This window comes from Bombina bombina, chromosome 9, assembly GCF_027579735.1.
Source record: "Bombina bombina isolate aBomBom1 chromosome 9, aBomBom1.pri, whole genome shotgun sequence".
NCBI classification, from domain to species: domain Eukaryota; kingdom Metazoa; phylum Chordata; class Amphibia; order Anura; family Bombinatoridae; genus Bombina; species Bombina bombina.
The window spans coordinates 227,115,409-227,136,887 of record NC_069507.1 but is presented as its reverse complement, the minus strand read 5'-3'; the positions used below and the strand labels follow the sequence as shown (position 1 = coordinate 227,136,887).

The 21,479-nt window shown below is 38.3% G+C and overlaps 1 protein-coding gene across 1 annotated transcript in view; it reads left to right on the top strand.

The window, feature by feature from the left end:
* Positions 1-21,479, top strand: part of SLC18A2 (solute carrier family 18 member A2) — a 168,624-nt gene that overhangs the window by 108,719 nt on the left and 38,426 nt on the right. Inside the window, exons 6-9 of the mRNA XM_053692680.1 lie at positions 19,774-19,863; positions 20,296-20,339; positions 20,455-20,515; positions 20,982-21,077. Of these exons, the coding sequence (XP_053548655.1) occupies positions 19,774-19,863; positions 20,296-20,339; positions 20,455-20,515; positions 20,982-21,077 (291 nt within the window). The remainder of the gene's footprint in view (positions 1-19,773; positions 19,864-20,295; positions 20,340-20,454; positions 20,516-20,981; positions 21,078-21,479) is intronic.

Sequence of the window (21,479 nt, the reverse complement as noted above, 5' to 3'; positions counted from 1 at the left end):
GGGATGATTTCCGGCGATGTCTGTCCGCCTGCTCAGAGCAGGCGGAAAGATTATGGAGCAGCGGTCTTTGTGACCGCTGCTTCATAACTGCTGTTTCTGGCGAGCCTGCAGGCTCGCCAGAAACACGGGGCATCAAGCTCCATTCGGGGCTTGATAAATATGCCCCAATGTGCTTACACCTATATTGAGGAAGAGCTTGGGACAATTAATGCCAGGAGTTAAGGGCTAGGAATAGTATTAATCACTTAGAGGTTAAAGTGTTTAGGAAGTGTCCCTATCTGTGAAATTCCTTTCAACAACACAACTGAACTAAATCTAACTCTTCCACCTGCAATTAAAGGGACGCTAAACCCATTTATTTATTTTCATGATTCAGATAGAGCATACAATTTTAAACAACACTGTATTGAACTTCTATTATAAAATTTGCTTCAATCTCTTTCTATCCTTTGTTGAAAGAGCAACAATGCACTACTTGGAGGTAGCTGAACACATCATCTGGTGAGCCAATGGTAAGAGGCATATATGTACAGCCAGCAATCGGCAGCTAGCTCCTAGTATTGCAATACTGCTCCTAAGCCTACGTTTCAACAAAGGATACCAAAGGAACAAAGTTAGTTAGACTCCAGAAGCAAATTGGGAAGGTATTTAAGATATCATATCATCAATATAGCAAGTCATTTCAATCTATCCAACCAAGACTTTTTGCCTATCTACAAATGAGGCATTATATTAATAACAAAATATAATTCAGACTGGGCACTGGGATACTAGAACGTAGAATTAAACTTTATCAATGTGGAATACATTTAATATCTCACTATATAATTTGATTAATTCCAATTCTAATTTAAACCAGATAGAGGGAGTTTGTGATAAAAGGTGTCAGGACTTCCCCAGCATAAACATCTTAGATATACAAGATAGTCTTAAAATAATAAATAAAACATGGGTACCAACTACATGGCGTGAATCACACCTGAAATTAATTAGCAAGACGTATATAACAGCTAATATAATATAATAATCTTAAGTCGTATAAGACAAAGCACAAGCAGCAGATATCTTACACTACTTCTGGGCATGCCCCATGATCCATCAGCTGTGGTCACAAATCAATTATTGTCTTAAAAGGAATTTGGTAATAGGGAATGAGATTCTAAGACAACATGTGTTTTTTTTAATCAAATATTCAGAACAACATAAGGATAATGACCTACTTAATACCAGGGGTCAAGTCCTACAAAAAAAAGTGTGGGAACTCACCAAAACTCCCCCCCCCCATACAATTATTATTGTTATATATATATATACACACTGTATATATATATGTATATGTACACTTTGGTCAATGAAAGCAAATTAAATTCAATGAAGGGTTGAATGGTTGCCTTTAGGCCTGAGAATCCTCCTCTGTCACATCCGCTTAAGGTGAAATAGTCCTATTTCTGTTAAGGGGAGTTAAATAACCCCAGAGCAAGCCACATAGAAATGTAAGCACCATGTGTTCCACACATTGCAGGTGATCAATCAGCAGAACCATTACTGCCCATTACTAGAGGATCTTACTATCCCTCTTACCAGACTGTGCTCCAGTTCCTCCTCCTAGCAGCAGCAGTGTTAACTGAAAGGTTTCTGTTCTCTGTCCAGAGGGAACTTGGTTCCCCCTGCAAAAATAGTGCAGGAACTCCGTTCCCATGCGTTCCCGCTCGACTTGACCCCTGCTTAATACAATAATACTTTAATACTGAATCTTATAAGTCCTCAAAAGTGCCTAAGTTTGTAGAATGTAAAAAGGCACTGATAACTCAATGTACTATTGAGCAATTATCCCTACAATATCCAAAAAAAATTCATATCAAAAGTTTTTTTTTTAAAAATGGACAAAGGTCATTAAAACCCTTCCAGAAAGCTCACAAACTCAATTAGTTAAGCCATTTAGTACCACTGAATATGTACTGCAAAATGTTTACACAGGTCAATTTCCAGAATGCTGGGAAGAGGCTTAGGAGGTCGAGGGTGGGGAGGAGAGAGAAAGGAAAATATTATTATTTATTTTAATTTTTTTCCCTTTTCTCCTCTCTCTTATGTGATTATTAATTAATAACAACGCATGTATACCAGAATATGTCTCCTTTTCCTTTTTTGTTTGTTTATCATGATCCATGCTGGAAGAGTGTTTCTTCATTATTTTTGTTCTGTGTGCCGATTTTGAAAATTAATAAAAATATATTTAATTAAAAAAAAAGATATCATGCTCTGTCTGAATCATGAAGGTTTAATTTTGACTTTACTGTTCCTTTAACTCATATGTTAGCTAATTCCAATATGTGACAAATAAACCAATGTAGCAGAAATATAAATGTTACAGGAAGTTAGATTCTTTGACCTGCTAGTGACTCTATAACACAGGCTTGGCATTACAAGGTACTAAAGGGACACAAAGTGCAATAAAATGATCTAATTTGTGAGAACATTTTGTAAGTCACTATTGCTTGTATATAACAATGTGATTAATTGTTGTAAAGTAGTTAAACACATAGTTAAAGTCAGACTCAGTACAGAAATGTGCTACTGGTCTGTAGATGAACACAGCCAGTGAGCCAGTGATGTGAAACATATGTGTGTAGCTGCTATTCACCAGGCAAGTTCCCCTCAGAACCAGTAGTTTGTTTCTGCTCTGCAGCTGACTTAAACCCCTTAATGACCAGCAACATACCCTGTATGTCGCTGGTCTTAGTTAGAATGGGGATTGCTATTTTAATAGCGTGGTCTTGCGAGACCCTGCTATTCCAGGTTGACTGCAGCTGGAAGGGAGGTCATGATAGTGCGGGTCCTGCTGCTCGCAGCGAAACCCGTGCTATTATGACCTGAAAAACCCTTAACGACCAGCGACATACTGGGTACGTCGCAGTCATTAAGGGGTTAACTATGTGTTTTCCTCCTTAGCAGATTCCTAAGCTTTATAAGATTATCAAATTACGATTTGTGAAAGAGGGCTGCTCTGTATATTCTCAATACTTTTCACCTCCTACATTTTTGAGCTGGCTTTTAAGGTGGTGGAGGGGTGGTGCAAGTTGCAGACTCTTTAAAATAAAAAAGAGCTTTACTGTTACAGAATAGCATTTAACTGGAAGATCATATCCTGTATTAGTATGATGAGAATACATTCTACTGAAATATGTCTACCACAAACGTATCACGTTATTCTGCCAGAAAAGTGTATCATTTTATTTATATGATATTAATTATAAAAGACTGAAACATTTAGGGCTAGATAACAAGTGGGGCGCCGGTATATATCGCTCTAGCTCATGAATTAACTCTGTTAAAAGTAAGCTTTTTTTGCGCGCATCAGGTAGCACTCGCATTAAAATTTGAAAATAAAAATGTTTTCGCTCACGCGCTAACCTGATGCGCACAAAAAAACAAAGTTAGAATATAACAACCGCGGTAACATATTCCCTCATAAAAGTCATTGGAGCAAGTCTAGAGATAAAAATTACACTCAGCTTGCGCGCAAACCCGATCTCATTTTCTCAAATATACTAACTCAACATTTTCTTAACATGGCAGAATATGTTCTATTTATTCATAAATACATATATATATATATATATATATATATATATATATATATATATATATATATATATATATATATATATATATATATATATATATATAATATAATACATAGAACATATTCTGTTATGTGCAGAACATTGGAATGTTAAATATTTACAGTATTTAACATATTTTCCTCTACTTGACTGCAAAGGGCTCCAATGCACTCTATGGGGGATATTTATCAAGCCGTCAACCGCAAATACGCTGGAATTCCGCAGCGTAATTGTGGCGAGCTTGATTCAACCTAGTTATCTAAGCCTACAGACCGGCAAAAGTTTAAATCTGTGACGTAACATATAATCCGCCGATCTCAATCTGACACAGATCAATGCCTACGTCATAACAGATGTTCCGAATACACATTCGGCACTATTTGACACTTTTTAAAAGTTATCAAATAGTTAACCGGTACGCTCGCGGCTATTGCAGCCCAGCGTACCTGGTTTTCAATCCGTCACCCTGGAGGCCGCGGATGCCATAGGAATCAATGGGAGTTTGAAAGCAGCGAAAGCTTATGTTCGATGCTGCCCGATATCCCATTGATTTCTATGGTAGAAAACCAGTAAAGTTTACACCTAACACCCTAACATAAGCCCCGAGTCTAAACACCCCTAATCTGCCGCCCCGACATCGCCGCCAACTACATAATGTTATTAACCCCTATTCCGCCGCTCCCGGACCCCACCACAACCTAAATAAAGTTATTAACCCCTATCCCGCCGCTTCCCGACCCTGCCGCAACTAAATAAAAGTATTAACCCCTAAACCCCTGGCCTCCCACATCACTACCACTAACTAAACCTATTAACCCCTAAACCGCAAGCCCCCCACATCGCCATAAACTAAATTAAGCTATTAACCCCTTAACCTAACAACCCGCTAACTTTACATTAAAATTACAACATCCCTATCTTATAATAAATTTAAACTTACCTGTAGAATTAAATTAAACTATATTAAACTATTAATTAACCTACCCTAACTATTATGCTAAAATTACATTAAACTACCAATTACATTAACTATATTACATATTTAAAAACCTAACCCTACTCAAATTATTTAAAATTACAATGAAAAATTACTAAATTACAAAAAATAAACACTAAGTTACAAAAAATAAAAAACACTAAGCTACAAAAAAATAAAAAACCACAGTATCAAAAATAAAAAAGAATTACACCTAATCTAATAGCCCTATCAAAATAAAAAAGCCCCCCAAAATAAAAAAAACCCTAGCCTACAATAAGCTACCAAATGGCCCTTAAAAGGGCTTTTTGCTGGGCATTGCCCCAAAGAAATCAGCTCTTTTACCTGTAAAAATAAATACAACCCCCAAAGAAAACAGCTCTTTTACCTGTAAAAATAAATACAACCCCCCAACAGTAAAACCCACCACCCACACAACCCCCCGGCAAATAAAAACCCTATCTAAAAAACCTAAGTTTCCCATTGCCCTGAAAGGGGCATTTGTATGGTCATTGCCCTTAAAAGGGCATTTAGCACTTTTACTGCCCAGACCCTACTCTAAAAATAAAAGCCACCCAAAAAAACCTTAAATAAACCTAACACTAACCCCCTGACGATCCACTTACAGTTCTTGAAGTTCCGCTTGAAGGATTCATCCAGCCGGCAAGAAGTCTTCATCTGGGCAGCCTCTTCCATCTTCATCCAGCCGGCGAAGTCTTCATGCATGCGGCCTCTTCTATCTTCATCCATCCGGCGAGGAGCAGGTCCATCCTGAAGACATCCGACTAGGAGCTCCTCTTCAATACGGTCTCCGCCGTAAACTGGATCTTGAATGCAAGATGGTGTCCCTTGCATTCCTATTGGCTGAAAGGTTCCACTCAGCCAATAGGATTAGAGCTGCTAAAATCCTATTGGCTGTTCCAATCAGCCAATAGGATTTGAGCAGCTCTCATCCTATTGGCTGTTCCAATTCAGTTTTTATTTTTCGTAACTTAGTGTTTATGTTTTTTTTTAATTTAGTAATTTTTAATTGTAGATTTAAATAATTTGAGTAGGGTTAGGTTTTTAAATATGTAATATAGTTAATTTAATTGGTAGTTTAATGTAATTTTAGTATAATAGTTAGGGTAGGTTAATTAATATTTTAATATTGTTTAATTTAATTGTAGGATAATAGTTAGGGTAGGTTAATTAATAGTTTAATATAGTTGAATTTAATTGTAGGATAATAGTTAGGGTAGGTTAATTAATAGTTTTATATAGTTTAATTTAATTCTAAAGGTAAGTTTAAATTTATTATAAGATAGGGATGTTGTAATTTTAATGTAAAGTAAGCGGGTTGTTAGGTTAAGGGGTTAATAGCTTAATTTAGTTTATGGCAATGTGGGGGGGCTGGTGGTTTAGGGGTTAATAGGTTTAGTAAGTGGTAGTGATGTGGGAGGCCAGGGGTTTAGGGGTTAATACATTTATTTAGTTGCTGTGGGGTCTGGGAGTGGCGGGATAGGGTTTAAACATTTTAGTATAGTGGCAGTGTTTAGTGACAGGTTATAAATAAAGTTGGTAAAAAGCCGAATAGCAGCGAGATCGATGACTGTTTAGTTAACAACAGTCCGCTGCTCATCGCCCCGTATTTGGTGCGCTGCATTTTGCCGGCATTTTTAATAAATAAGGAGACCGTATTCAGGTCCACGGCCACGATGTTAGGCGAGCGTATTGGTGCCGTCGAATGCAAGAAAGTTGACGGCTTGATAGATAGGCCTCTAGATGTATACATATGTATTTAGGTTTTTATATGTGTAGATATATATCTGCAAATACATAAAACATAATTTATGCTTACCTGATAAATTCCTTTCTTCTGTTGTGTGATCAGTCCACGGGTCATCATTACTTCTGGGATATTATCTGCTCCCCTACAGGAAGTGCAAGAGGATTCACCCAGCAGAGTTGCTATATAGCTCCTCCCCTCTACGTCACCTCCAGTCATTCGACCAAAGACCAATGAGAAAGGAGAAGCCAAGGGTGTAGTGGTGACTGGATTATAATTTAAAAAATATTTACCTGCCTTAAAAAACAGGGCGGGCCGTGGACTGATCACACAACAGAAGAAAGGAATTTATCAGGTAAGCATAAATTATGTTTTCTTCTGTTATGTGTGATCAGTCCACGGGTCATCATTACTTCTGGGATACCAATACCAAAGCAAAAGTACACGGATGACGGGAGGGATAGGCAGGCTCATTATACAGAAGGAACCACTGCCTGAAGAACCTTTCTCCCAAAAATCGCCTCCGAAGAAGCAAAAGTGTCAAATTTGTAAAATTTGGAAAAAGTATGAAGCGAAGACCAAGTTGCAGCCTTGCAAATCTGTTCAACAGAGGCCTCATTCTTAAAGGCCCAAGTGGAAGCCACAGCTCTAGTAGAATGAGCTGTAATTCTTTCAGGAGGCTGCTGTCCAGCAGTCTCATAGGCTAAACGAATTATGCTACGAAGCCAGAAGGAGAGAGAGGTAGCCGAAGCCTGATGACCTCTCCTCTGACCAGAGTACACGACAAACAGGGAAGACGTTTGTCAAAAATCCTTAGTTGCCTGCAAGTAGAACTTGAGGGCACGAACTACATCCAGATTGTGTAGAAGACGTTCCTTCTTTGAAGAAGGATTTGGACACAAGGATGGAACAACAATCTCTTGATTGATATTCCTGTTAGTGACTACCTTAGGTAAGAACCCAGGTTTAGTACGCAGAACTACCTTGTCTGAGTGAAAGATCAGATAAGGAGAATCACAATGTAAGGCTGATAATTCAGAGACTCTTCGAGCCGAGGAAATAGCCATTAAAAATAGAACTTTCCAAGATAACAATTTTATATCAATGGAATGAAGGGGTTCAAACGGAACACCCTGTAAAACGTTAAGAACTAAGTTTAAACTCCATGGCGGAGCAACAGTTTTAAACACAGGCTTGATCCTAGCTAAAGCCTGCCAAAATGCCTGGACGTCTGGATTTTCTGACAGACGCTTATGTAACAAGATGGACAGAGCTGAGATCTGTCCCTTTAATGAGCTAGCCGATAAACCCTTTTCTAAACCTTCTTGTAGAAAGGACAATATCCTAGGAATCCTAACCTTACTCCAGGAGTAATCTTTGGATTCACACCAGTATAGGTATTTACGCCATATTTTATGGTAAATCTTTCTAGTAACAGGCTTCCTAGCCTGTATCAGGGTATCAATAACCGACTCAGAAAAACCACGTTTTGATAAAATCAAGCGTTCAATTTCCAAGCAGTCAGCTTCAGAGAAGTTAGATTTTGATGTTTGAATGGACCCTGTATCAGAAGGTCCTGTCTTAGAGGTAGAGACCAAGGCGGACAGGATGACATGTCCACTAGATCTGCATACCAAGTCCTGCGTGGCCATGCAGGTGCTATTAGAATCACTGATGCTCTCTCCTGTTTGATTTTGGCAATCAATCGAGGAAGCAGCGGGAAGGGTGGAAACACATAAGCCATCCTGAAGGTCCAAGGTGCTGTCAAAGCATCTATCAGAACCGCTCCCGGATCCCTGGATCTGGATCCGTAGCGAGGAAGTTTGGCGTTCTGGCGAGACGCCATGAGATCTATCTCTGGTTTGCCCCAACGTCGAAGTATTTGGGCAAAGACCTCCGGATGAAGTTCCCACTCCCCCGGATGAAAAGTCTGGCGACTCAAGAAATCCGCCTCCCAGTTCTCCACTCCCGGGATGTGGATTGCTGACAGGTGGCAAGAGTGAGACTCTGCCCAGCGAAATATCTTTGATACTTCCATCATTGCTAGGGAGCTTCTTGTCCCTCCCTGATGGTTGATATAAGCTACAGTCGTGATGTTGTCCGACTGAAACCTGATAAACCCCCGAGTTTTTAACTGGGGCCAAGCTAGAAGGGCATTGAGAACTGCTCTCAATTCCAGAATGTTTATTGGCAGGAGACTTTCCTCCTGACTCCATTGTCCCTGAGCCTTCAGAGAATTCCAGACAGCGCCCCAACCTAGTAGGCTGGCGTCTGTTGTTACAATTGTCCAGTCCGGCCTGCTGAATGGCATCCCCCTGGACAGGTGTGGCCGAGAAAGCCACCATAGAAGAGAGTTTCTGGTCTCTTGATCCAGATTCAGAGTGGGGGACAAATCTGAGTAATCCCCATTCCACTGACTCAGCATGCACAATTGCAGCGGTCTGAGATGTAGGCGTGCAAAGGGAACTATGTCCATTGCTGCTACCATTAAGCCGATCACCTCCATGCATTGAGCTACTGACGGGAGTTGAATGGAATGAAGGACACGGCATGCATTTAGAAGCTTTGTTAATCTGTCTTCTGTCAGATAAATCTTCATTTCTACAGAATCTATAAGAGTCCCCAAGAATGGAACTCTTGTGAGAGGAAAGAGAGAACTCTTCTTTTCGTTCACTTTCCATCCATGCGACCTTAGAAATGCCAGAACTAACTCTGTATGAGACTTGGCAGTTTGAAAGCTTGAAGCTTGTATCAGAATGTCGTCTAGGTACGGAGCTACCGAAATTCCTCGCGGTCTTAGTACCGCCAGAAGGGCACCCAGAACCTTTGTGAATATTCTTGGAGCCGTAGCCAATCCGAATGGAAGGGCTACAAACTGGTAATGCCTGTTTAAGAAGGCAAACCTTAGATACCGGTAATGATCTTTGTGAATCGGTATGTGAAGGTAAGCATCCTTTAAATCCACTGTGGTCATGTACTGACCCTTTTGGATCATGGGTAAGATTGTCCGAATAGTTTCCATTTTGAACGATGGAACTCTTAGGAATTTGTTTAGGATCTTTAAATCCAAGATTGGCCTGAAAGTTCCCTCTTTTTTGGGAACCACAAACAGGTTTGAGTAAAACCCTTGTCCTTGTTCCGACCGCGGAACCGGATGGATCACTCCCATTAATAATAGATCTTGTACACAGCGTAGAAACGCGTCTTTCTTTATTTGGTTTGTTGACAACCTTGACAGATGAAATCTCCCTCTTGGGGGAGAGAATTTGAAGTCTAGAAGGTATCCCTGAGATAAGATCTCTAGCGCCCAGGGATCCTGGACATCTCTTGACCAAGCCTGGGCGAAGAGAGAGAGTCTGCCCCCCACTAGATCCGGTCCCGGATCGGGGGCCCTCGGTTCATGCAGTCTTAGGGGCAGCAGCAGGTTTCCTGGCCTGCTTGCCCTTATTCCAGGACTGGTTAGGTTTCCAGCCTTGTCTGTAACGAGCAACAGCTCCTTCCTGTTTTAGTGCAGTGGAAGTTGATGCTGTTCCTGTTTTGAAATCCCGAAAGGGACGAAAATTAGACTGTCTAGCCTTAGCTTTGGCTTTGTCTTGAGGTAGAGCGTGGCCCTTACCTCCTGTAATGTCAGCAATAATTTCTTTCAAACCGGGCCCAAATAAAGTTTGCCCCTTGAAAGGTATATTAAGTAATTTGGACTTAGAAGTTACATCAGCCGACCAGGATTTTAGCCACAGCGCCCTACGTGCCTGAATGGCGAATCCTGAATTCTTAGCCGTAAGTTTGGTTAAATGTACTACGGCCTCCGAAATGAATGAATTAGCTAGTTTAAGGACTCTAAGCCTGTCCGTAATGTCGTCCAGCGTAGCTGAACTAAGGTTCTCTTCCAGAGACTCAATCCAAAATGCTGCCGCAGCCGTAATCGGCGCGATGCATGCAAGGGGTTGCAATATAAAACCTTGTTGAACAAACATTTTCTTAAGGTAACCCTCTAATTTTTTATCCATAGGATCTGAAAAAGCACAGCTATCCTCCACCGGGATAGTGGTGCGCTTAGCTAAAGTAGAAACTGCTCCCTCCACTTTAGGGACCGTTTGCCATAAGTCCCGTGTGGTGGCGTCTATTGGAAACATCTTTCTAAATATTGGAGGGGGTGAGAACGGCACACCGGGTCTATCCCACTCCTTAGTAACAATTTCAGTTAATCTCTTAGGGATAGGAAAAACGTCAGTACTCGCCGGTACCGCAAAGTATTTATCCAACCTACACATTTTCTCTGGTATTGCAACAGTGTTACAATCGTTAAGAGCCGCTAAGACCTCCCCTAGTAATACACGGAGGTTTTCCAATTTAAATTTAAAATTTGAAATATCTGAATCCAATCTGCTTGGATCAGAACCGTCACCTACAGAATGAAGCTCTCCGTCCTCATGCTCTGCAAGCTGTGACGCAGTATCAGACATGGCCCTAGAATTATCAGCGCACTCTGTTCTCACCCCAGAGTGATCACGCTTGCCTCTTAGTTCTGGTAATTTAGCCAAAACTTCAGTCATAACAGTAGCCATATCTTGTAATGTTATCTGTAATGGCTGCCCAGATGTACTAGGCGCCATAATATCACGCACCTCCCGGGCGGGAGATGCAGGTACTGACACGTGAGGCGAGTTAGTCGGCATAACTCTCCCCTCGCTGTTTGGTGAAATTTGTTCAATTTGTACAGATTGGCTTTTATTTAAAGTAGCATCAATACAATTAGTACATAAATTTCTATTGGGCTCCACCTTGGCATTGGAACAAATGACACAGGTATCTTCCTCTGAATCAGACATGTTTAACACACTAGCAATAAACATGCAACTCGGTTACAATCTTATTTAACAAAAACGTACTGTGCCTCAAGAAGCACTAAACGATTAAATGACAGTTGAATATAATGAACTGAAAAACAGTTATAGCATCACTCTTTAAAAACAACACAACTTTTTAGCAAAGGTTTGTTCCCATTAGTAAAATAACACTAATTAAATTTTAAACATAAAAATTACAGAGCAACGTTTTAAATCACAGTCACTATATAAGTCTCACAGCTCTGCTGAGAGAATCTACCTCCCTTCAAAGAAGTTTGAAGACCCCTGAGTTCTGTTAGAGATGAACCGGATCATGCAGAAAATACAAGAGTAACTGACTGGAAATTTTTGATGCGTAGCAAAGAGCGCCAAAAACGGCCCCTCCCTCTCACACACAGCAGTGAGAGAGAAACGAAACTGTCATAATTAAAACAAGCAAACTGCCAAGTGGAAAAATAATGCCCAAATATTTATTCACTCAGTACCTCATTAATGCAAACGATTCTACATTCCAGCAAAAACGTTTAACATGAAAAATACCTATTAAAAGGTTTAATGTACTTTTACAGAGTAATTCCGGTGAAATACCATCCCCAGAATACTAAAGTGTAGAGTATACATACATGTTCATTATAACGGTATGGCAGGATTTTCTCATCAATTCCATTCAGAAAATAAAAACTGCTACATACCTCAATGCAGATTCAACTGCCCGCTGTCCCCTGATCTGAAGTTTTTACCTCCCTCAGATGGCCGAGAAACAGCAATATGATCTTAACTACTCCGGTTAAAATCATAAGAAAAACTCTGGTAGATTCTTCTTCAAACTCTGCCAGAGAGGTAATAACACGCTCCGGTGCTATTGTAAAATAACAAACTTTTGATTGAAGTTCTAAAAACTAAGTATAATCACCATAGTCCTCTCACACCTCCTATCTAGTCTTTGGGTGCAAGAGAATGACTGGAGGTGACGTAGAGGGGAGGAGCTATATAGCAACTCTGCTGGGTGAATCCTCTTGCACTTCCTGTAGGGGAGCAGATAATATCCCAGAAGTAATGATGACCCGTGGACTGATCACACATAACAGAAGAAATACACATATAAATACAATATATAAATATATTTAGACATGTATATGTATGTATAAATGTATGTATCCCTAATTTAATGCCCTTTGCATGACTTCTAACGCCTGAGACTTCATATCTTTAAACCTTTATAACTTTTATGTGCAATTTAGTATTTTAATATTTTTTATTAGATAGTGTTATTATGAGTGTAACTGTACTTTGTAATGTAGTTTTGATGTGTTTTGTAACACTTTTTTGTCTCGCATAACAGTCAACCAGAGCTCCCAAGGTGCGGTAATCATTCTAGGGTAAATCGTGATTTTGCTCAGGTTTTCGCATTTACTTTCAACTTGTAATACAAGTGATCCTTCCAACGTGCGCAAACAGCCACGTTATACTTACTATAACTTGCGTAAAACAATTAGCACACCACTCATAATCTGGCACTTAGTTTTTAAACAACGGTGTTTTTATTTTTTTCTATTTCTAATTTTCTCCTAATTTCAGAATGTTTTAATTTATTTTTTTTTTGTGTGTTTTTTTTGCTAGTTTCATTTATTAGTTTTTATTGCAAATACAAAGAAAAACAGGTTAGTAAAATAAGTTGGTTAATGGTCATTAGTTAGTAAATGTAGCTATGGCAATTGAGTATAAAGTGTTATAGACTCAAGATGGTTTTATTAGATTCTAGAAGTATAAATATATTTTTGTTCATTATAATCTAAATTAACAAAGAAAAATTGTTAGTAAGTTCTGGGAAACTTGTCATCTACAGAATAAGCTTATTTTAATTAAATTACAAAAAAGTGTACATCGATAAATAATATGTATAGCTGAAGCAGATTTTCTTCAAAACGTGGTGTCACTTCGAAAGATGTGCATTCGTTTCGTCATGAATGCACATCTGTGCCAAAAATCAGAAATTCATTTTTGTTTTAACAAAATTAATATCCGAATGAATGCACCGAAGAAAATTAAAGAAAATGAAAAAATACTGGCGAAAATTTCCTTTTAAAAAAGGGGGGGGGGGGTTAATATGTACCTTAATGCCTTCTGGAGAAATTTAGAAGGAAGTACATGAAATGTGCTTAGTGTAGCTTTAACAATTTGGAGCAAGATTACAAGTGGAGAGCTAAATTATCGGGCGCCCGCAAACGGGCAAATTTGCAGGCGATAATTACCCAGCCATTACAAGTGGATGGTTATTGCTACTGTGAGCTCGGATCAGATCTCTGGTTAATTTTATAAATATGTCCCAAATACCCCCAAAATACAGTGTAGTGTATTTTATTTAAAAATAAACGGCTAGATTATGAGTTGTGTGGTAAGGTAAAAAAGCAGCGTTAACAGGTCCTAACGCTGCTTTTTTACGCCCGCTGCTATTACGAGTCTTGCAGGTATAGGTGTACCGCACACTTTTTTGGCCTTAACGCAAAACAACTTACGTAAATTTCATAAAGGCTTTTTTCTATGGGTACTGCCAAGAAGTGAGCAGTACAGCCTCTACCGCCAAGATTCCTAATGCATTCTAAAGTCAGTAGTTATGAGTTCTACGCTACAAAGCTGTAGTATAAAACTCATAACTAAAGTGCTAAAAAGTACACTAACACCCATAAACTACCTATTAACCCCTAAACCGAGGCCCTCCCGCATCGCAAACACTATAATAAAATTTTTAACCCCTAATCTTCTGGACATCGCTGCCACTAGAATAAACATATTAACCCCGAAACCGCCACACTCCCGCCTCGCAAACGCTAGTTAAATATTATTAACCCCTAATCTGCTGTCCCTAACATCGCCCCCCACCTACCTACATTTATTAACCCATAATCTGCCGCCCCCAATGTCGCCGCCACTATATTATATTTATTAACCCCTAAATCTAAGTCTAACACCCCCTAGCTTAAATATAATTAAAATAAATATAAAGAAAAATTACTATCATTAACTAAATAATTCCTATTTAAAACTAAATACTTACCTATAAAATAAACCCTACGCTAGCTACAATATAACTAATAGTTACATTGTAGCTAGCTTAGGGTTTATTTTTATTTTACAGGCAAGTTTGTATTTATTTTAACTAGGTAGAATAGTTACTAAATAGCTATTAACTATTTAATAACTACCTAGCTAAAATAAATACAAATTGACCTGTAAAATAAAACCTAACCTATGTTACAATAACACCTAACACTACACTACAATTAAATAAATACCCTACATTAAATACAATTAAATAAATTAAATAAAATTAGCTAAATTACAAAAAACACTAAATTACAGAAAATAAAAAACAAATGACAAGATCTTTAAACTAATTACACCTAATCTAATAGCCCTATCAAAATAAAAAAAGCCCCCCAAAATAAAAAAAAACCCTAGCCTAAACTAAACTACCAATAGCCCTTAAAAGGGCCTTTTGTGGGGCAATGCCCCAAAGAAATCAGCTCTTTCACCTGTAAAAAAAAATACAAACAACCCCCCCAACAGTAAAACCCACCACCCACACAACCAACCCCCCAAATAAAATCCTAACTAAAAAAACCTAAGCTCTCCATTGCCCTGATGGGCATTGCCCTTAAAAGGGCATTTAGCTCTATTGCTGCCCAAAGCCCTAACCTAAAAAAAAAACCCCACCCAATACACCCTTAAAAAATCCTAACACTAACCCCCGAAGATTCACTTACTGGGAAAAGTCTTCATCCAAGCGGCAAGATGTCCTCAACGAAGCCGGCAGAAGTGGTCCTCCAGACGGGCAGAAGTCTTCATCCAGACGGCATCTTCTATCTTCATCCATCCGGCGCGGAGCGGCTCTATCTTCAAGACATCCGGCGCGGAGCATCCTCTTCCAACAACGTCTTCTTGATGAATTAATGTACCTTTAAATGACGTCATCCAAGATTGCGTCCCTTAGATTCCGATTGGCTGATAGAATTCTATCAGCCAATCGGAATTAAGGTTGAAAAAATCCTATTGGCTGATGCAATCAGCCAATAGGATTGAGCTTGCATTCTATTGGCTGATTTGATCAGCCAATAGGATTGAAGTTAAATCCTATTGGCTGATTGCATCAGCCAATAGGATTTTTTCAACCTAAATTCCGATTGGCTGATAGAATTCTATCAGCCAATCAGAATCTAAGGGACGCCATCTTGGATGACGTCATTTAAAGGTACCTTCATTCATCAAGAAGACGTCGTTGGAAGAGGATGCTCCGCGCCGGATGTCTTGAAGATTTTGCCGCTCCTCGCTGGATGGATGAAGATAGAAGATGCCATCTGGATGAAGATTTCTGCCCGTCTGGAGGACCACTTCTGCCCATCTGGAGGACCACTTCTGCTGGCTTCGTTAAGGACATCTTGTCGCTTGGATCAAGACTTCTCCCGGTAAGTGAATCTTCGAGGGTTAGTGTTAGGATTTTTTAAGGGTGTATTGGGTGGGTTTTATTTTTACGTTAGGGCTTTGGGCAGCAATAGAGCTAAATGCCCTTTTAAGGGCAATGCCCATCCAAATGCCCTTTTCAGGGCAATGGGGAGCTTAGGTTTTTTTAGTTAGGCTTTTATTTGGGGGGTTGGTTGTGTGGGTGGTGGGTTTTACTGTTGGGGGGGGGTTGTTTGTATTTTTTTTACAGGTAAAAGAGCTGATTTCTTTGGGGCAATGTCCCAGAAAAGGCCCTTTTAAGGGCTATTGGTAGTTTAGTTTAGGCTAGGGTTTTTTTTTATTTTGGGAGGGCTTTTTTTATTTTGATAGGGCTATTAGATTATGTGTAATTAGTTTAAAGATCTTGTCATTTGTTTTTTATTTTCTGTAATTTAGTGTTTGTTTGTTTTTTGTAATTTAGCTCATTTTATTTAATTTATTTAATTGTATTTAATGTAGGGAATTTATTTAATTGCAGTGTAGTGTTAGGTGTTATTGTAACATAGGTTAGGTTTTGTTTTACAGGTCAATTTGTATTTATTTTAGCTAGGTAGTTAGTAAATAGTTAATAACTATTTAGTAACTATTCTACCTAGTTAAAATAAAAACAAACTTGCTTGTAAAATAAAAATAAACCCTAAGCTAGATACAATGTAACTATTAGTTATATTGTAGCTAGCTTAGGGTTTATTTTATAGGTAAGTATTTAGTTTTAAATAGGAATAATTTAGGTAATGATAGGAATTTTATTTAGATTTATTTAAATTACATTTAAGTTAGAGGGTGTTAGGGATAGGGTTAGACTTAGATCTAGGGGTTAATGCATTTAATATAGTGGCGGTGATGTTGGGGGCGGCAGATTAGGGGTTAATAAGTGTAGGTAGGTTGTGGCGACATTGGGGGCCGGAGATTAGGGGTTAATAAATATAATGTAGGTGTTGGCGATGTTGGGGGCAGCAGATTAGGGTTCATAATAAGTATAATGTAGGTGTTGGCGATGTCAGGGGCGGCAGAGGTTAATAAGTGTAAGATTAGGGGTGTTTAGACTCAGGGTTCATGTTAGGGTGTTAGGTGTAAACATAAAATGTGTTTCCCCATAGGAATCAATGGGGCTGCATTACTGAGTTTTACCCTGCTTTTTTGCAGGTGTTAGACTTTTTCTCAGCCGGCTCTCCCCATTTATGTCTATGGGGAAATCATGTACGAGCATGTACAACCAGCTCACCGCTCACTTAAGCAGCGCTGGTATTGGAGTGCAGTGTGGAGCGCAATTTTGCTCTACGCTCACTTCTTGCCAGTTTATGCCGGGTTGATAAAAACCCGTTATACCAGCGCTGCAGGTAAGTGAGCGGTGAGAATAAACTGCAAGTTAGCACCGCACTCCTTCATAACGCACAACTCGTAATCTAGCCGAAAGATAGCAGCATCTTTAATTGTTAATAAAATAACTGCTCTAGGCAGTATTTTGGGGAAAAGTTGGCAGGAGTGGGGTGTTAGAAAAAAAGTCACTAAAAAGTGCCTTTTCATTGCAGACTAGGGGAACTGTGTGTTCCCATTAAATATATATGTACAGTATATGCTTATATACATATATATTTATGTGTATGTTGGATGTGAACCGTTTTGTTCGCAACATCACTTTGAAAAAACATTTTTCAGATTGTAATAGGGACCTTCCATCTACCTCCCAAAAAGATTCTGGTTCTACTATAACTAATATAAATTTAAACACTGACCTGTCTTTCACAGAAACATGTGATGTAATATCACTTGATACCATGGCCAAAGATTGTTTTACTGACATGGATGTGAAACATGTTGACAAATTTGTGGGTTTTAAAAAAGCTTCCACTTTTTATCCAATCCACAGCAGGGGCCCCCTTATTGAAAAATTCTATAATAGGGTGGTAAGGATTTAAAGGATCTTGCCTTTAATAAAAACAGTAGGTCCCCTGACAATCTTTCAAGATTGGAAAGACAAACCCTAAAAGACTTACAGAACAATGATCAGATTGTGATCCATACTGCTGACAAGGGGGGCTCTGTTGTGGTTTTGGATAAACATGATTGCAATATGGAAGCTTTACGCCAACTCACTGACTCTACCCAATACTCTGTTCTCCCCTCTAATCCCACTAAACGTTTTCAGGTTGAACTTATGCATCTTCTAGATGATGGTTTGGAGCAGGGTTTCCTTGACAAAGACACCATGGATTATTTATACGTTGAATTCCCTGTAACTCCTGCTTTCCACCATCTCCCGAAGCTGCATAAGTCCCTGTCTCAGGTGACTGGTCTTCCAATTGTTAGTGGAATTGGATCTCTTTTTGAACATGTATCGGAATGGCTTGATGCCATACTGTGTCCTTTGGTTCAGGCTTTACTGAGTTATTTACAAGACACAAAACATGTTCTTAGAGTGATGAACAATTTAAAATGGGATCCTACCATGAGCTGGATGACAGTAGACGTGACTGCTTTATACTCGTCTATACCCCATGAGAGTGACAACTTCAAAAAGTATGTTATTGAGGTCACGGGTTTTCTCCTGTGTCATAATTACTTTGAGTATGGAGGAGATTTTTATCTCCAGAGATGTGGGACAGCAATGGGGACAAAGTTTGCCCCCTCTTACGCCAACCTATATATGGGTTGGTGGGAGCTGTCCCACATCTATGGAGATTTGAACCCCTTCAGGCACAACATTTCATACTATGGTCGCTTCATAGACGACCTTCTCTTCATCTGGACAGGGACTAAGGAGGACAAGGACAGATTTCTCAAGTATATCAATTACAATAATTGTAATTTAAAATTTACTTCAGAGGTTCATGAGACAACCATTCATTTTCTTGATATTTCCCTGCAGGGAACAGAGGAAGGTAAAATTGAGAGTAGTATATATAGGAAACCTATATCAGGAAATTCTGTATTGCATGCAAAGAGTTGTCATCCCAAAAATGTTACATACTCCATAGCCAAGGGCCAACTAATTAGAGCCAAGAGGAATTGTTCCACTCATGAAACATTTATGAAACATCAGAGAGATTTACTTGATCGTTTAGACAACAGGGGATACCCCAAGAAAGTAGTTAACAGGGCTGTTCGAGAAGTTGAAAAAATTGATTGTAATTCAATGTTAAAGGAAAAGGGAAAACAACAGATTAAAAAATCTGATCAAGTTACTTTTGTAACTGATTTCAGCTCTGACTATCAGTCCATATGTGATATAATCAAAAGACATTTTAAACTTCCTGTGGCAGATGATAAGCTCAGAAACTGTGTGTCCGAAGGGATTAGGTGTTCATATCACCGTAATAAGACATTAGGTAACTATTTGTCACCTACAGTTTTGAGCAATCCTCGTGCCACAATGAGTTCATGGCTGACATCCAAGGGCAGATGGGAATTTTGTAGTTTGTGTAATTTAGGTACCGTTCCACAGATCATTGTGACAGTTTTGTCAGTGTTTAGGAAGAGTTTGTTTTTTGAGATCCACTTTTTTACCTCTGTGAACCGATCTTGGAGCACTACCTCAAGCTGCGGCAGATCGGATTTGCTTGCATAGATTACTGTGTCGTCTGCATACATGTTTACAGTTGAGAATATGGCAGATCATTTATAAATAATGTGAAAACTGCTGCCATATAGGACTCCAGAAATGGTCTGGTTCCTAAGCTTAAGTCCCTGCTTTTCAACAAAAAATACCAAAAGAATGAAGAAAAATGATAATAGAGGTAAAATAGAAAGTTGTTTAAAATTGCATGCTCTATCTGAATCATGAAAGAAAAGAGCCAGACAAATCTGCTATATTGGATGTTCCCATGGATAAACATTCCAAAAGTGTTACATTAAAAGCAGTTTGCTTGAAATTCAGTGCTTAAATGCTGATATATAAGCTACAAGTTTAATGTGCCTTTAAGCTTACTCTTGCCGTCTCAGACTTCTGACAGCATTGCAAAAAGATCAATTTACTGGCAAGATCAACTCACATATATTCAGTGTTTTATTTATTATTATTATATAATGATTAATAATATTTCATCCCTCTCCTTCATTTAGTTGGACCACCATTTGGTAGCATCCTCTATGAGTTTGTTGGAAAGACGGCCCCATTTTTGGTCCTGGCAGTGCTGGTTCTCTTTGATGGAGGTAAGTGTAAAAGTGTGTGTATATATATATATATATATATATATATATATATATATATATATATATATATATATATATATATATATATATATACACAGTATGTCATACTTATCACGCCCAATCCTTAGTCCATGCACAGGGGATTAAACCCACCCAAAATTTTTTTATATATATATATTCAACATGTGTCAATGCAACTCTTTCAAGTGTATGATATAAAATGTTTGAGCAGAAGGTTTCTTTAATCAACAGCTTGCTCGTTGTCATCTAGCATGAAGAAAGACTGTTACTGGATACTATTTAGATTATGATCAGTATTTTTAAATAGATTATTTATTTGGTTTGATATTTACAGATTATGTTATTAGATTATAATCATACTATATATGTTTGTGCCCAAAGACAATAATATCCTGTTTTCCTCCCTCCTAGCTCTACAGCTATTTGTTTTGCAGCCATCTAGGGCACAGCCAGAAGTAAGTATACGCTTTGTGAGCTATCTTTACAGTGCTCTGATATCCAACCTATCATAATCATTCTGTGCAGTTGTCAAGAACAACATTTTCTATTGACCATCTCTCTGTTTTGCAGAGCCAGACAGGGACATCAATATTTACTCTCCTGAAAGACCCTTACATCATTATTGCAGCAGGTTTGTTCTAAATGAAACTGATTCTGTATATATATATATGTATATATATATATATATATATATATATATATATATATATATATATATATATATATATATATATATATAGTTGCTAAACTGTTTAGTAATTGTGTTAAACCTAGAAAGCTATGACAGTGTAAAACATGTGCCTATATCAGTCATATGGAAATTCTTAAATACTTTTCTTGTTTGGAGATATGTTCAAATACAAATTATGTTTAGATATGATTCTGCTCTGTGCTTTTTATTCAAACCTCCAAAAAAGACATTGATAGTCTCTAAACTGAACTAAATCTCCTTTCTGAAATTTACAAATCTATGCAAAATGTTGGCTGCCAAATGGTTAAATCGCTCATAGGAAATTACTATGTAACATTGTTTGTTTGATTATGTATCTACCCAACATAAGTGAATAGTGAAATTGTGCCTTTTCTTTTGCTTTTAGGTTCTATTTGTTTTGCTAATATGGCCATAGCTATGCTGGAACCAGCTTTGCCAATATGGATGATGGAAACAATGTGCTCTCGAAAATGGCAACTAGGTAAAAGATACCATAAGCATATACTAGTGATAGCCCTTCTTTAGAGATGAAAGTTTCATGATTTAGATAAAACTTGCAATTTTAAATATACTTTCCATTATACTTCCATTATTTAAATGTGCACATTCTTTTTATATGTACACTTTATGAAGCTCCAGCTCCTCCTGAGCATGTGCAAAATTGCACAGTAAATACATATATGTATTTTGTGATTGGCCGATATCATATGATACAGGGGGAGGGGAAAATTGGATTAACTTTGAGATTTTCCAGAAAATATTCTACTGATCATTTCAAAATACGTTATATTGCATAATCATTTTATTGTGTATTAGTCAAATATACATTTTTACTATATGTAGTGGTGCTTTAAGTTTGCTATGTGCTACACACTTGCTTAGA